This window comes from Eptatretus burgeri, chromosome 9 (genome assembly GCF_056783735.1).
Source record: "Eptatretus burgeri isolate ZD-2024b chromosome 9, Ebu_testis_v1, whole genome shotgun sequence".
Taxonomy (NCBI): Eukaryota; Metazoa; Chordata; class Myxini; order Myxiniformes; family Myxinidae; genus Eptatretus; species Eptatretus burgeri.
In genome coordinates this window covers 95,798,037-95,812,861 of record NC_140969.1, presented here as the reverse complement: position 1 = coordinate 95,812,861, position 14,825 = coordinate 95,798,037, and the positions used below count along the sequence as shown (strand labels likewise).

General features: G+C 42.6%; 1 protein-coding gene across 3 annotated transcripts in view; it reads right to left on the bottom strand.

The window, feature by feature from the left end:
* LOC147020683 (MFS-type transporter SLC18B1-like) overlaps nucleotides 1-14,359 on the bottom strand; it is a 73,664-nt gene extending 59,305 nt beyond the window's left edge. Inside the window, exons 1-4 of one of the 3 annotated variants that reach the window (XM_085896224.1) lie at nucleotides 14,204-14,358; nucleotides 7,758-7,868; nucleotides 2,473-2,716; nucleotides 1,493-1,588 (exon numbers count right to left, since the gene is read on the bottom strand). In XM_085896224.1, coding sequence (XP_085752350.1) covers nucleotides 1,493-1,588; nucleotides 2,473-2,715 — 339 coding nt within the window. In that variant the 5' untranslated portion in view covers nucleotide 2,716; nucleotides 7,758-7,868; nucleotides 14,204-14,358. Of the gene's footprint in view, nucleotides 1-1,492; nucleotides 1,589-2,472; nucleotides 2,717-7,757; nucleotides 7,869-14,203 lie in introns of all 3 variants that reach the window. The other 2 variants (XM_085896222.1, XM_085896223.1) reach the window with 2 other exon arrangements.
* Nucleotides 14,360-14,825: the final 466 nt, after the last annotated feature.

Genomic DNA, 14,825 nt, shown 5'->3' with positions numbered 1-14,825 from the left:
CACACACACACACACACACACACACACACACACACACACACACACACACACACACACACACACACACACACGGAGGTAGTGGAGGACAATGGGGGCGGGCTGGCAGAATGTGTCGAGACCCGGTGCGAGCAGCAGGATGGCCCTCTCCAGGAACGAGGGGAGGGAATATTCCCCCTTGAAGCGGATCGCGACCAGGTGAGTCCGGTCGAGCTTTGCGAGTTGTCACAACACAAAAAAAACTCATGTCACAACAACTGTACACACAGAAGCACAACAGGGTTTGTGGAGTAATCCACTGGCACATCTGCAAAAACTTCAATATCCAAATTCCAGAAAATGCGTGGAAACATGAACTAAAAGTGATAATTGAGAACAAGAAGTAACGCTCACATACGACCTGATGATCCCATCGAGCATGAACAAACAAAACAAAGCATTGCGACCGGATATAGTACTTAAGTAGAAAAAAAGAAAAAAAACCAGTGTTGCTGATTGAGACATCAGTTCCTGGCGATTTTGGCCTAAACAACACAGAAATCAAGAAAATGACCAAATAATTGGACCTCAAAAATGAATTGAAAAGATCGTGAAATCTAAAGAGCGCTGAAATTGTACCAGTGATCATTGGAGCAATGGGAATGATGAAGAAGAACCTGACAGATCTTTTAAAAATATCCTTGGGACTATTAATGCAAGAAAACTATCGTTGGAAGCTATCCGGGACTCAGTGGCGATCCTGAAGAGAGTCCTCAGAACAAAACTTTGAAAAACAACTTCATATCACAGCTTGGTCCATGAATTATGACCTCCCTCTCCCCCCCCCCCACACCAAAATGGAGGTGGATACTTTGAGATCTGGGAGGACTTTGTTCCACCTTCTGAAACCCGCATATGGAGATAAGAACCAACAACACACACATGCAAGCACACACACAATTCGGACAACTCAACAAAAAGAGCCAAGGCCTCCCTCTGCCAACTCCTTCCCATCTTTTCTCTCCCTCCCACCTTCCGCCCCCCCCCAACCGCAAGTCCTCACCCTTCCCCTCCCAACCCCAAGGCATCGATCCCCTACCCACACTCAAGCAATCAACCCCCCCCCCCACCGCCCTCTCAAACCAAAAGTCCTCAGCCTCCCCTCCCCCTTCCAAAGTTGTCCCATCTTTACCTTTACTCTTACACTCCTGATCTTTAAAAACAAACGGGAATTCCCATGTCTAAACAGGATGCTTTCTGCTCCATTATCGTGCAATCACCGACTTCACAGAAACCTGTCAGGGGCCATTCAAAAATTACATTATGCATTTTTTGCCCGAACGTGACACCCCCACCCCATGTATCATTATCATTTCAATCGTATGTAATTAATACACCTACTCATGCTCTGTGTGGACAAACAGACCCAAGTGCAATGCCCTCTCTTCTGGCAAGGGTAACAAGGATGAAAATTGGGCAAGGCTGGCACACATGCCCACACACCTTGCAAACTTACATATCGCCCAGCAATGGGTGAAAAAACCAACGCAGTCAGGGAAAAAATCCCGAAGATCAAACCAACAATCGTATCAGTCGCTCCTTTGTGCATAGCCTGCAAATGAAATGGAATGTTATAAACATGTTACAAAGTAAAAGCTACAAGATCATCTGAGAACTGTGATACAACCATCATGGGGCTTTGCTTCATTCCATGAACGATCATGAAATATAAACTTTTATACTAAGAAGGCTATCTGAATGATAGCAGCAAGTGTACAAAGAGTGAAAAATTACTGGAGGAGACTCGTGACACAGGATAAGGGGGTCACATGCATCATATTTGCCATAACATGCATCAACTCGTGATCACGACACCCATCCCAACTCTGTTTCTCATCTGCAGAGATACCAATGATCACCATGCCAGCTGACTGGGTGTTAGCTCAGAAACAACGAAAGCAGAGATGTCGATCTCGATTTGGTCCTTGTTGTTGGCTCATCAGGACAATATACTGGTGATCGTTGATTCGTGACAATATTAGGCTCATTAATAAAACTGAATCAAAACCCCTAACTTGAGGCAGCAGGGCACAAATCGAGTCCCATCATAGTGCTTACTACACGACCTGCCAGTAACATTATCTCTGCTTTCATCAATTTATGACAATAGGCTATAATCTCAATGCAAAGGCTTGAGTACCATACGGATGCCTCCTAGTTTGGAGGTGATGTGTTGGTATATGTACATGATGCCAGCATTGCGTCACAAGGTCAGTGTGCATCCTTGGTTGAATATGTATATATTACATTTGGACCTGTTGAGGGTGGGAGGTTCATCCGAGTTGGTCGATTTCACACGTAGACTTAGTTGGGTATTTCTTCATGCAACAAAGACCCAATGTGTGCTTTCGCTGCTTGTATACTTCTCAAAAGGATGTGCAGTATAAATATGTAAATTAAGAATACTTAAGAGATGAAAGTTAAACAATACCGTACCTCATTTGGGAAGAAAGGAGCCAGGATAGAGTAGCAAGCCATGAGGCAGAAGTTGACGCTAGCAATGGAGATAAGGGTCAGCACTTTATTTTTGCCAAATCCACAGCACTTGCTTTCATTCTGTTCTACTTCATCTTGTGTACACCCAATTTCTTGCTCGTCTTTGTGTGCTTCATGCAATAATGGGCATTCTTCAGGGTATGCATCATAATCAAAAACTCCAGAATCAATTTCAGCCTCCATTCTGTTGATTCAACAACAACAACAAAAAATGAAATAAAACAAGAAATCTGAACATGTGTAGGATTGTTCTTAAATAAATAAATATACATATATATATAAAAATAATCTGAAACACACTTTGGATTGCACATCTAATAAAGTTGGTGGAGGGATAAGAAATAGCACAAGGCATGGCAACACAACTAAAATACACATACTGGAAAACTTAGACTAGAGTTCATTGAACACACCTTATCCCACACAGTCTTGAGAGGAAAATAAAAATAAACTAGCATCCGTTGAAGACAAAGTCTTCGATATCTTGACCGAATCTTCATATCGTTCTTCCCCCCCCCACATCGTAATAAAAAAAAAAAAAAAAAAAAAAAATTAATCTGTAAACATCAAAAGGCACAAATTCACCACTTGCTTGATATGTGTACCAAATTTCGTAAAGATATCTTGAGGGGATTTGTAGTTAAGCTCCGGAAACCAAATGTGACAGACGGACGTACGGACGGCCAGACGGACGGAACCCATTTCTATATCCCCCCGCCAACTTATTTGGTTGGCAGGGGATCATAAACAAGAGTGCAAGTGAGCACAATATCCACCCGAACAAGAACGTATATACAGAATTGTGCTACCACATGGAAAACAGCATCCTGGTTGCCATGGCAACCACTTCAGATGAACATATGTCACGATACACAGTCTGTACCTATGTACCAAATAATATGGAATAGGTAAAGCCTAGAAGCGAACGTAGAATTATTTTTACATATATCAAATTAAAGTCTTTTTGCTATGAAAAAATAAATGTTACCTTAACATTACCTTCACAACAACTACACCGCCTAGAACAGGATCTCATCTGAAAAAAATAAATATTACCTCAACACTATACCTCAACAACGACACTGCCTAGAACAGGATCTCATCTGAAAAAAAAAAATCCTCAACATTACGTTCACAACGACAACTACACCGCCTAGAACAGGATCTCATCTAAAAAAATTAATATTACCTCAACAACGACACCACCTAGAACAGGATCTCATCTGAAAAAAATAAATATTACCTCAACAACGACACCGCCTAGAACAGGATCTCATCTGAAAAAAAAATCCTCAACATTACCTTCACAACGACAACTACACCGCCTAGAACAGGATCTCATCTGAAAAAAAAATTCCTCAACATTACCTTCACAACAACTACACCGCCTAGAACAGGATCTCATCTGAAAAAAATAAACATTACCTCAACAACGACACTGCCTAGAACAGGATCTCATCTGAAAAAAAAAAATCCTCAACATTACGTTCACAACGACAACTACACCGCCTAGAACAGGATCTCATCTAAAAAAATAAATATTACCTCAACAACGACACCGCCGAGAACAGGATCTCATCTGAAAAAAAAAATCCTCAACATTACTTTCACAACGACAACTACACCGCCTAGAACAGGATCTCATCTGAAAAAATAAATATTACCTCAACATTACCTTCACAACAACAACTTCACCGCCTAGAACAGGATCGCATCTAAAATATAAATACGAGAAGTGAACGTAAAATTCTTCTTACATTCGCTTCTGACTTTACCAATGACTTGTTCACAACTGTATACGCAATTTCCAGTTACTTCGGCCTGGATTCGGGATCAGCGATCAAATAATGTAAATCACGATTGAAAATTATTTTTTGATGATGCGGGAGATATCTTTATTAAAATCAGTGGAGGAAACATACACCATGTCTGATATTTGGGTCTTTCATGTCTCCGACGATGCCTTTATCTCCCGGCACGCATCATTCCCAATGACAAAAACCGGAAGCAAAAAAAAAAAACCGGAAGCAAAAGGGTCATAGCCAACGACACGGATTCCAAATTGCCAGGGTATTGTGTTGTTGTTTCCTATTCTCTCATGTGCACGCATTAAGTATGAAGCTCACTACGTTCGCTATGAAACGTGAAAGTTGAAAACTTTGGGAGTTAGAGTGCGGACAGGAACGGACGGACGGACGAACGGTATCACATAATACGCCCGATATATCGGGCGTATAAAAAAAGGACATGGGCGGGCTCTACAAGGAGCAAATTTTATTTGTTGAGAGGACGTAAAATGCCATAATATTTCATCCAAGTGTTGCTAAATGAAAGGTTTTTTTTAAAGTGCCAATGAGGCAACTTGCGTTCTGCAGTGATCAAGTATATTGTTATGTTTGTGGGGTAGATGGAGGAATTTCGTAGTAAAGGTCGGATTTTATAAATCGGTGGATGAGTTGGAGACATTTCGATGTAAATAAAGTAGGGAAAACTGTGAGCTTAAGCTGTTACGTGTCACCACATGGAAGGTGGTGCTGTGTTAACTCGGGAGGGTTTCGAGATAATTCTACCAGTACGTGATTGCCCCCCCCCCCCAAATATGACCTTTTCCTACGTTTTTGCATTTACAAAGCCGGAAATAAAAGAACCATATTTTAACAACAACCACCAATCCGGCTGCCGACGAGGTACGGACACAATAAATCGGCAGACCAAAACCCTACCTTCCCAGCTTCGTATGGGCAGGCCATGCCGAGGCTGATGATTCGTCGTGGTGAGGTTAGAGGGACAGCGGTCAGAACAGAGGAAGATGTCTCTCTCTCTTGCTGCTACTTGGCATGGTCAAGATAGCAACACGATTGTTGTTCGTGCTGATGTGAATTTGTTTGCGTGTTGGAACAGGATGTTGGCCGTTGTCTGTTCGGTTGAGTCGTGAAGTTTGTACGCTTTGAGAAGGAGAGAAGAAAAGGAACGCGTCTCTTAGCCTTATCTCGGAGCCTCAGCAATCGCCATGTTGTATGAGAGGCGAAGGGGCTACAGAGACAAGAGGGTGGTTGGAAGCAAAGCGTGAGGCTCTGGGCTCTTCTCGGCATGACAGGAAGGCTGGCCGATTCTCGTTGTCGTGCTGGTGTGAATTTGTTCACATTTGAAATAAGATGCTTAGCTATTGACTGGGACGTGAAGTTTGTGCATTTTTGAGGAGAGAAGAGCACGTCGCTTGGCCTTGTTACGGAGCCTCAGCAATCGCCTTGTTCTATGATCAAGGAGAAAGGCGGTGCCATTTGGTGTACGGGAACCTGGAACTTCGAGGGAACGGTGTGGCAATGTCAATCGTGAGAATAAACTGTGCGGCTGTTCGAGGGCCCTGGAGTTGAAGACCACGTACGTGCAAATTACCCCATGTATGTGACCGCAAGGAGTGACTTTGCGCCCTTTTGTTGTGCATTTCCCGTGCAGTGGCTTTGAGGTTAAATGACTGAGGCTCCAAAAAGGTCATCTCTGGACACACATCAAGTGCCAGAATAAAGTGAGGATTTTCCTATATTTTATGTTCCCTTGTATGTTTTTGTGACTGAGGGGAGATGCCTCAAATTAGGCTTCAGTTTACCTCACTTTTCATTACGTTATGCTTTGATTTATCTTCATCAAAACTCCTTGATTTATTTTTATTAAGCCATCATTTCTTGAATTTATTTGTGTTTGTTTACTCGTGGTTTCGAGGATGAACCTGTTTGCCTCCGTTCTGGTTCGTGCTCCACCGCCTTCCGTCCCGCATGCGCCATAATCTCCAAGGATCTCAGCTGTATGCCTCCAAGGGAGAAAACCATTTGGATATCCGTCGAGGTTGGTGTTAACAACCCCAAACATGACAACTGGGTCAGGAGTGGGATACAACCTAAGCTGGTCGGCGTGGCAATATAATTCAATTTAAACTATTAGGGCACTCGGTAGAGAGCATCTCTGCCACGCAATGCCCATTATATATCCACGAGAATATATCGGGCCCATTACACTTTTGAAATATCATGCTATATCGTTTTTGGCCCTATCAATGGTGAAGAATCAATTTGAGAATTAAACAATTCTCGTATCCAGATTGTGCTTCGGATCTTCACCAAAATCTCATCAGTTTGTCCTTGTCACACACCAAACCTGTCCACCAAGTTTCATCCACATCAGTCCACAACTTTGAGATATCGTGCTATATAGAATTTTTGGCCCCATCTCTGAATGGTGAAGAATCACGTAAAAAATTGTAGTAGGCAGATCCGGATTCAAAGCTTCACCAAAAAATAATCAGTTCATCCTTGTCACTAACCAAACCTGTCCACAACTTATTGAGATTTCCTGCACACAAAGACAGACAAACAAACAAACAAACAAACAAGATGCCGTGCAGCACACGATACATGCAAAATCCATAAAACAAATTTGACTACAAAAATAATTGGTGGTTGAATTCAATGACCAAATATGCAACTCCTCTTCAAATTTCAAGTCAATCGGATGAAAATTGACAATCGGCCTTTATTGACCTCGAAAATAATTGGTGGTTTAATTCAGTGACCTGATATGCAAATTCTCTTCAAATTTCAAGTCAATGAGATGAAAATTGAGGATTTTAGAAATACCTCCTTAGTTGTTGAACTTTGACCTACGTTGATCTTTTGGTCCATGTTTACCCCCCCCCCCCCCTCCCAGGTGTCCCAAGGCTCATGGAAGAACCGATACACAAATCAAATAGAGGTACTATCCATGAAGAGACAGAATGGATGAAAACAGGACGTTGCTCAAGGTATGCTAACCGCCATGGGAAGCAAGGACAATGTGACGTTTCGGGCGTTAACCCTTCACCTGGGCAAAAGACGAGTTAAGGAAAGGCGAACACCCGAAATGTCAGTATCTCCTTCCCGCAATGGTTCGCATACCTCGATCAATGTTCTATTGATTTAATCCATCATAGTACCTGTCCACAGAAGCAGATTGACACTAGCCTTCATCAGCAAGACCAATTCTTCATTCCATATGAAAAAGAGATAATTGTAACTTTACATGACATGGGACACTTGATTTAATAGGGTTCCCTCACAAGGAACCTAAATGCAGGAGGAAAACCATTAGGCCCATCAAGCCAATGCTGCTATGACCAACCTATGGTCATTTGTCTGTGCTCTAGCCTTTTTTTTTTTTTAATGTTGAGCATCAAACAAGGAAGCAGCACGTACCATGTCAACGTGTTTGGTTGGACTCGGACGGGGTTTGAACCACTGAGTCTGGTTCCACAAATCCAATGATGGACAACTCCAAACAGGATCTGATATTTAAAGCTGGGTCTTCTGAAACAAGCAAATGTGAAAGGTTTCTCAAAAATTATTCATGTGAAAATACAAAACTTTAAATTCGTCATGATCTGCATATAATATGACGTAGACAAGGGACTGGATTTGAAGTGAAAGAAGAATGGATGATATAGGACAAGACAAAAGATGGATAGGTCTAAGGGGAGGTGAAGGAGGGTTACAATGGAAGTCAAAAGAAGATGAGGGAATTGAAGCAACGAGAGAGGAGAAGAAAGGGTTCAATATAGACAGTGGATGAAAAACAAGTTTTGCGTTCGTCATACGCTTGTATATTGACCGTGAATATGCAATGAGTGCTGATGGGGAAAATATGAGGCTGGCACCAATGCTGTTGCCCAGAATTTATTGCCGACCATTAGAGGGAAGAAACGATGGGAGCACCGTACTCACGTATCGCCGAACCTGAAGTGAACAGCCAAACACAACCAGCACGTCACGTGGTGCAACAAAAGATGACCGCAGTGCTCAGGGCATGGGGTAGAAGCCACGTGCCAAACAAAATACCATCACTGTGGTCACAAACTCAAAGATTGTCCCTTCCATCAGGTAATCCCTATTATCAGCTTATCTGGAATTGGAATTCCAGATAAGGTATTGTCATCGTGCACCGTCTGTCCGTCTCCTATTTTGACTTCTCTGGCCGAACCGCTGGGCCAATCCGGCTGAAATTTGGCAGCATCGTTCTGCTCCTGACTGGTAACGGGGATTGCAAAGCTCATTCCGATAAAGTGACATCAAGTCGGTCAAATTGGCCGACTTAGTAAATTTCTTCAAAAATCTTCAACAGATACACCAGTCAGAATGCCACCAAATTTGGATTGCATTAGGACAGGGTTCTGATGTTAAATAACAGAGGCCACGCTGATCACATGACTGGAAGTGTCAAAATGGAGGTCTTCGTAAATTTTTGGGAAAATTATGTAAATTCCTTCAAAAAAAAATCTTCCTCTCCAGACCCACAAATCAGAACGCGATCAAATTTGGGTTACAACATTAGGCCAAGGACAGATAAGCCACAAGTCCATTGGTCCTATTTTTATTATTCTTATCCATCCCCATCATCTGATCGAGCGAACTCGGGCATTAGCAACAACTCTTCTCCACAGATCCCTTCTCTCCATACAGCCTGGCAACTCCTGCCTGCCAATACCCGAATCGCGCTCTAGAGTATCGATGTCGGTTAGGGCCGGTCTACCTCGTGTTCTGTGACCGTGCAATGATAGCGCTATGGACAGTTTCCTCCCGGCTTCTCCAGCAATGTCCGCTGAACCTAAAACGCCTCTGCAGTAACGTCTGTGATACCTGTGGTAGTGTACCATATAGCACACTATTTGTCAGGTGCTGTCGCCAGGAAACGTTCAGGGCGGCTCTTAAAAGTCTCGTATAAACCCCATCTAATCCCCTGGTCAAGGTTTGTGTAAGTGTCCAGCATTCTGTTCCATAGAGGAGTACACTTTCAACAGCAGCTTGAAAAAATCCTCGCTTTTGACCTCGGGTCAGTTCGCTTTTCCAGATGGTAGTTAACTTTGATGACGCTGCCCAGGATTTGGCAATTCGAATTTCCATGTCCCGAGCAGTGTCATCTACCCAAGATCCGAGGGACTGAAAATCACTGACGTGTTTTAGTGCATCTCCCTGAAGAGCAACAAGTGTGTCATCATGATGAGTGTTGAATGACATGTACTCTGTTTTGCCAGCGTTGATGTTAAGGCCTATCTCTTTGGCAGCAGATTCGACCCGATTGCAGGAGTTTTTGTGCATCCTGGAAGGTATCAGAAAGTAACGCGATGTCATCAGCAAAGTCGGTATCTGTGATGGTTACCGCAGGATACCTCTTGCTTTGGCGTTGTTGCAGAGTAAATCCGAGTTGCTCATGATCTCTAGTTGCTTTGCGCATCGCATAATCAAGCATGATGATAAACAGGAATGGTGCTAGAGTATCCCCCTGAAGGACGCCTGCAAGAATAGCAAAGAAGTCGGTGTCGCCGTCAGGGCTCTTAACATGTGCTATGGTGTCATTATACATGATGCCAATGGCATTGACCAAGAACTGCGGGATGCCGTAAGCTAGGAGAATTTGGAGCATTTCACCTCAGTGGATGCTGTCAAAGGCTTTTCGGAAATCTACAAATGTTAAAATGGCAGACAGATGTCTTACTTTAATGCCTTCGATTATCCTTCTTAGTGTCAGAATTTGCGCAATGGTACCTCTGTTTGGACGGAAGCCATTTTGATTATTGCGAAGTAGGGGTTCAATCTGAGGACAAATTCGGTATAGCAGTAGCTTGTTGTATATTTTAGCCAAAATGCAGGTTAAACTGATACCCCTATAATTACTAGCTAGGCCCAGATCACCCTTTTTCGGGAAAGGGAGCATAACACTTCTGGACCACTCTGATGGTTTGTCTCAATGCAATGCCATATTGCAAATATCGAGCAAATGCTGGTTTCGAGCTCCACTTTTCCAGACTTCAGCAGGGATGTTATCGCAGGACATGGTCTTAACTGATATCAGTTCGTCCATGGTGAAGGGGTCAGTGTTGATCGGAAAGGTATCATCCACCACAATATCAACTGGTACATCAATTACCGATGGTGGTTCCCCTCGAAGCTGCTCAAAGTGCTGCTGCCATTTGTCCATCCTCAGCACATTACATTTATGTTGAATTGCATCTGCCAATCTTGTACCAAATCGAAAGCATCTCAACTTTACCGATTATGATCATGCCCTCTCTGCTATCTACCTTACACCTAAGTTTAGAAAGCTAACTCCTAACCCCACAATCTAAATCATTGATGTACATTATGAATAATAATGGTCTGAGTACCGATCCCCAAGGTAACCCACTACGGTACTTACATCTTACCAGCCCAACAATCTCCCCCTCACAGCCACCCTTTGCATCTTTCACAAAGCCAGTGTGGTGGTGACGTTGATTATCATAGTAAACGCGACTAGAGCAAACACAAACATCCACATTTGCGTATTACGACGAGATCATGTGAACTGTGACCAGCCGTCCCATTTTATAGCAAAATGTTTCATGGCCCATCTCGTACCTTCCCGGGAAACCATTCGCATTCTCAGTAATTTGCCGCATTTCAGTCACGATGACAATTACCAATATGCAACTGGCGTTTACATACAGAGTGTGACCGTAACATGCTCAAGCCAACTCAGGCTTAAGGACGACGGTGGACCCTTGACTCCTGCCCGAGTAGCCCTTAGTTGTACGTTTTCAAGCGAGCTGGTCACCCTGTATAGCAAGCTGAAACTTGGTAGTCTGCGTGTACTTGTAAAAATAGGTGTTTCTCTTCGTCGGATGTCCTTTGCGTGATGTGGCACTCAGGCTGGTTTAAGTTGATGTGGCACTCAGGCACCACGTACGGCAGAGAAGACCGGTCTCGATAGCGTACATAATAGGTTGAGAAGTTAATGAACAAAGACGACTGATCATCACCCAGAGTGCGAGACGATCAATCTGGTACAGTGTCCAATAAATAAGCACAATAGCGAAAACCGGGGAAAAAAAGAAAAGATAAAAAAAGAAACAAGCAGGGAGGCGATGATGGTTCACGGGCATTATTGAACAATGCCACGATAGGTACAATCGAGTTAGTGGAAGCTTTTGAGGAAGCCCTTCCATAAAAACCTATCTCTTGTCAAAATTGACCAAATCAAATCGGATTTTTTTTATATGTTGTACTAATGGACATTACGCACAGCTAGGAAATGAAATTGCGAGAAAAAAAAAGTTCAAGTGGGCGTGGCTCCGCCCACAAGGGGTGTGGGACGCCCCTCATACAAAAAGACACAACGAGACCATGATATCTAGCTTGTGTCCAAGTTTCATCAAGATCGCATCAAACTTCACGGAGCTATGCTCTGGAGAGAGTCACAAACAGACAGACAAGCCGTTAGGCGACATGGGTGGTCGCTACATAATTGCATACTAGTCATACAGTTTTTGACAAAGAGGTTGATTATAGTTCGCATAAAAGCAGATTTTTGAAAAAATAATTTTTTTTAGGATTTTTCAAAAATGTCAAAGTCCCGTTGCTAAGCAACAGTGGTGCCCATAGCAACGGTGCTCAAAAGCATACAACTAGATCCTGGTTTGAACCTTGCTGTCAAGTTTCATCAAAAATCGGTTGACTCCTCTGTCCTCCAGACCTGTCCATTACAAACAAACATACATACAGACAGAAAAAGTGAAAATAAGGGTACGCAAGCGACCACCCAACAGACAGACAGAGACACAACGAAAATAGTAGGTACTGCTGGCGCCCCCGAACCAAAAAAAAACAAACAAACGTGATGATTAAAAGGATAGAATCATCTTTAAACTAGAGGGGGAGCACTCGGGAGAGTGCAAAACCTCCGCCGCCAATACTGCTGGGTCACTCAAGTGAACCTGATATCTTATTCATTAAATATGATGTCAACAGTGCTGACAGTTATAGTTCTTTTCTCCATTTTTTTTTGGGGGTGGGGGGTTGGAAATCACTTAAAACATGTAGAAATGCAAAAAAAAGAAATTGAAATTTTGTTGAAAAAAGTTGCAAAAATTTTTTTTTTCTCCAACAATTTTTTTTTGGGGGGGGGGAGGTTGGAAATCACTTAAAATATGTAGAAATGCAAAGAAAAATTTTTTTCTCTAATTTTTTTTGGGGGGGTGGGGGGGGTTGGAAATCACTTAAAACATGTAGAATTGCAAAAAAAAAAATTTTTCTCTAACAATTTTTTTTGGGGGGGGGGGAGGACCAAGTCCAAAATTTAATGGCATGATCCTTGGACCATACCTTAACCCCCCCCCCAACAAGTTTCGTCGAAATCCGTCGAGGAGTTTTTCCGTAATACTGTTCACAAAAAAAAAAAAAATAATAAACCAATGTCACCGCAGGGTGACCCGTATCTTGCCAAAAGGTGACCATGTGTGACTTCTTTAAGGTCACAATGAGGTGAACAGAGCTGCTATCCACCAGGAGCGACTCCTTGAGGAATATCTGCCTACGAGAGATTCCGATGAGAATTGTTCCACAGAGTAACCATGAAAAATATGCTTTTGCCTCATAACGTCACCAAATGACGTCATAATGTCTCAAGCTTGACATATCCAGAAAGCACTCATCGAGATGTTCAATTTGAGGGACTACACGATATGGTTCCTAAAACTTGAAAATTTGACCTTGGGGTCAAATATGTTTGACCTTAGGCATTAACCATGAAGGTCAAGGCCAATCGCCACCAAAAATTAATCAGCTGAGCACCAGACCATGAACTATATTCCCATGAAGTTTGAAGACGATCCGATCAAAATTACTCAAAAAAAATAAGGGTTTCGTCGACTCCCCTGATTTGCGACAGTGACCTTGACCTTTGACCTTGACCTTCAAAATTTTGTGCACTGAAAGGGACCTCCATAGGCCTCTGATATGCGAAGTTACAAAAATTTCCAATGATAACTGTGCTCTGCAGAATTTTTTATACGTGATTACAGACAAAAAAAAAACAACAAAAAAAAAAACATACAAGCCAACTAACATATGTTGCAAAAACTTTGTTTTGGCAAGATAACAAACAAACAAACAGAAAGGGGTGAAAACAGTAACATCCATCAATCTTCGAAGATGGCGGAGGTTAATTATTCGATTCCTTAAAAAAACCCAATAAATCATCGCGAACGAGGACACTCCCGAGATCCAGGACGACGCTGGTTAAAACGACGGACAGGTGCGTGACGTGTCCCGCTCCACGATGCCGGTCGTGAAGAACCTCTTCTTCTTCTTCTTCTTCTTCTTCGCAGTGCGGTCATGAGGTAAATGTGGCTCCAGTGCACTTGCTGAAGGGACCACATTTCAACAACGTCATACACTTATTACGTACGTTTATGCCGAGTTATGCACAATGGAAATAACACTTATAAACAAAACCCCATTATCCCTGAGCCACATCGGTAACGATACAATAAGCCGGCCCTCAGGACACTGGCTCCATGTACACGTAGCCTGCTCAAACGATCCACACGTGTGGTATCAAAGTACACAGGCTTCAAGATTACATGCGCAGCGCCAAACAAGTATAAGGAGAGCCTTCTGTTTGGAAAAAAAACCATCAGACTGAATAACAAGAATCAATTAAAGAATAAAATAAAAGGTTATACCTGCTCGGAAAAAAAGTGAAAATTAATTTCTAATATTTATATAAATATACATTCGCATTGTAAACCACTGATGTTACTCTCAAACCAGCAAATTAAACCGGAACGCTTAATTAGTCCTCAAAGTAAGACAACATGTAAATCAGTTACGTGAATCGGGTGATGTTTCGACGCAATAATAGATTCAAGCAGACGACACAGCGCAGAACTCTCTCTCAATGCCTTCCAAATCCCGCCATTGATCCAACTCCGACTCGGATTCTTCTTCCTCCTTCTTCTTCTTCTTAAGTTTACTCATAAGCTTCTTCTTCTTCTTCTTAAGAGCCTCATTGGCTTCTTCTTCTTCCAAAGTTTCCTCATAAACGTCTTCTTCTTCTTCCTTTGGTTTAATGGCGTTTTCAGAGCTGCGAGGCTCTATATACGCCACACATATAAACACTTCGCCTGGAGTCGACAAGTCCTGGGGACTTCATGGTGTTTGACTCGTTTATTACTTACGAAACTTATATTGATGACTTCCGTCATCTGTTTGTGTGTTTGTTTGTGTGTGTGTGTGTGTGTGTGTGTGTGTGTGTGTGTGTGTGTGTGTGTGTGTGTGTGTGTGTGTGTGTGTGTGTGTGTGTGTGTTTGTTTGTGTGTTTGTGTGTTTGTGTGTTTGTGTGTTTGTGTGTTTGTTTGTCGGCACGATAACTCGAGAACGGAAGAAGCCACCAACGTCAAATTACACCATGTGATTCAGGAGGGTGATGGCTAGCGCTGATTAGATTTTGGT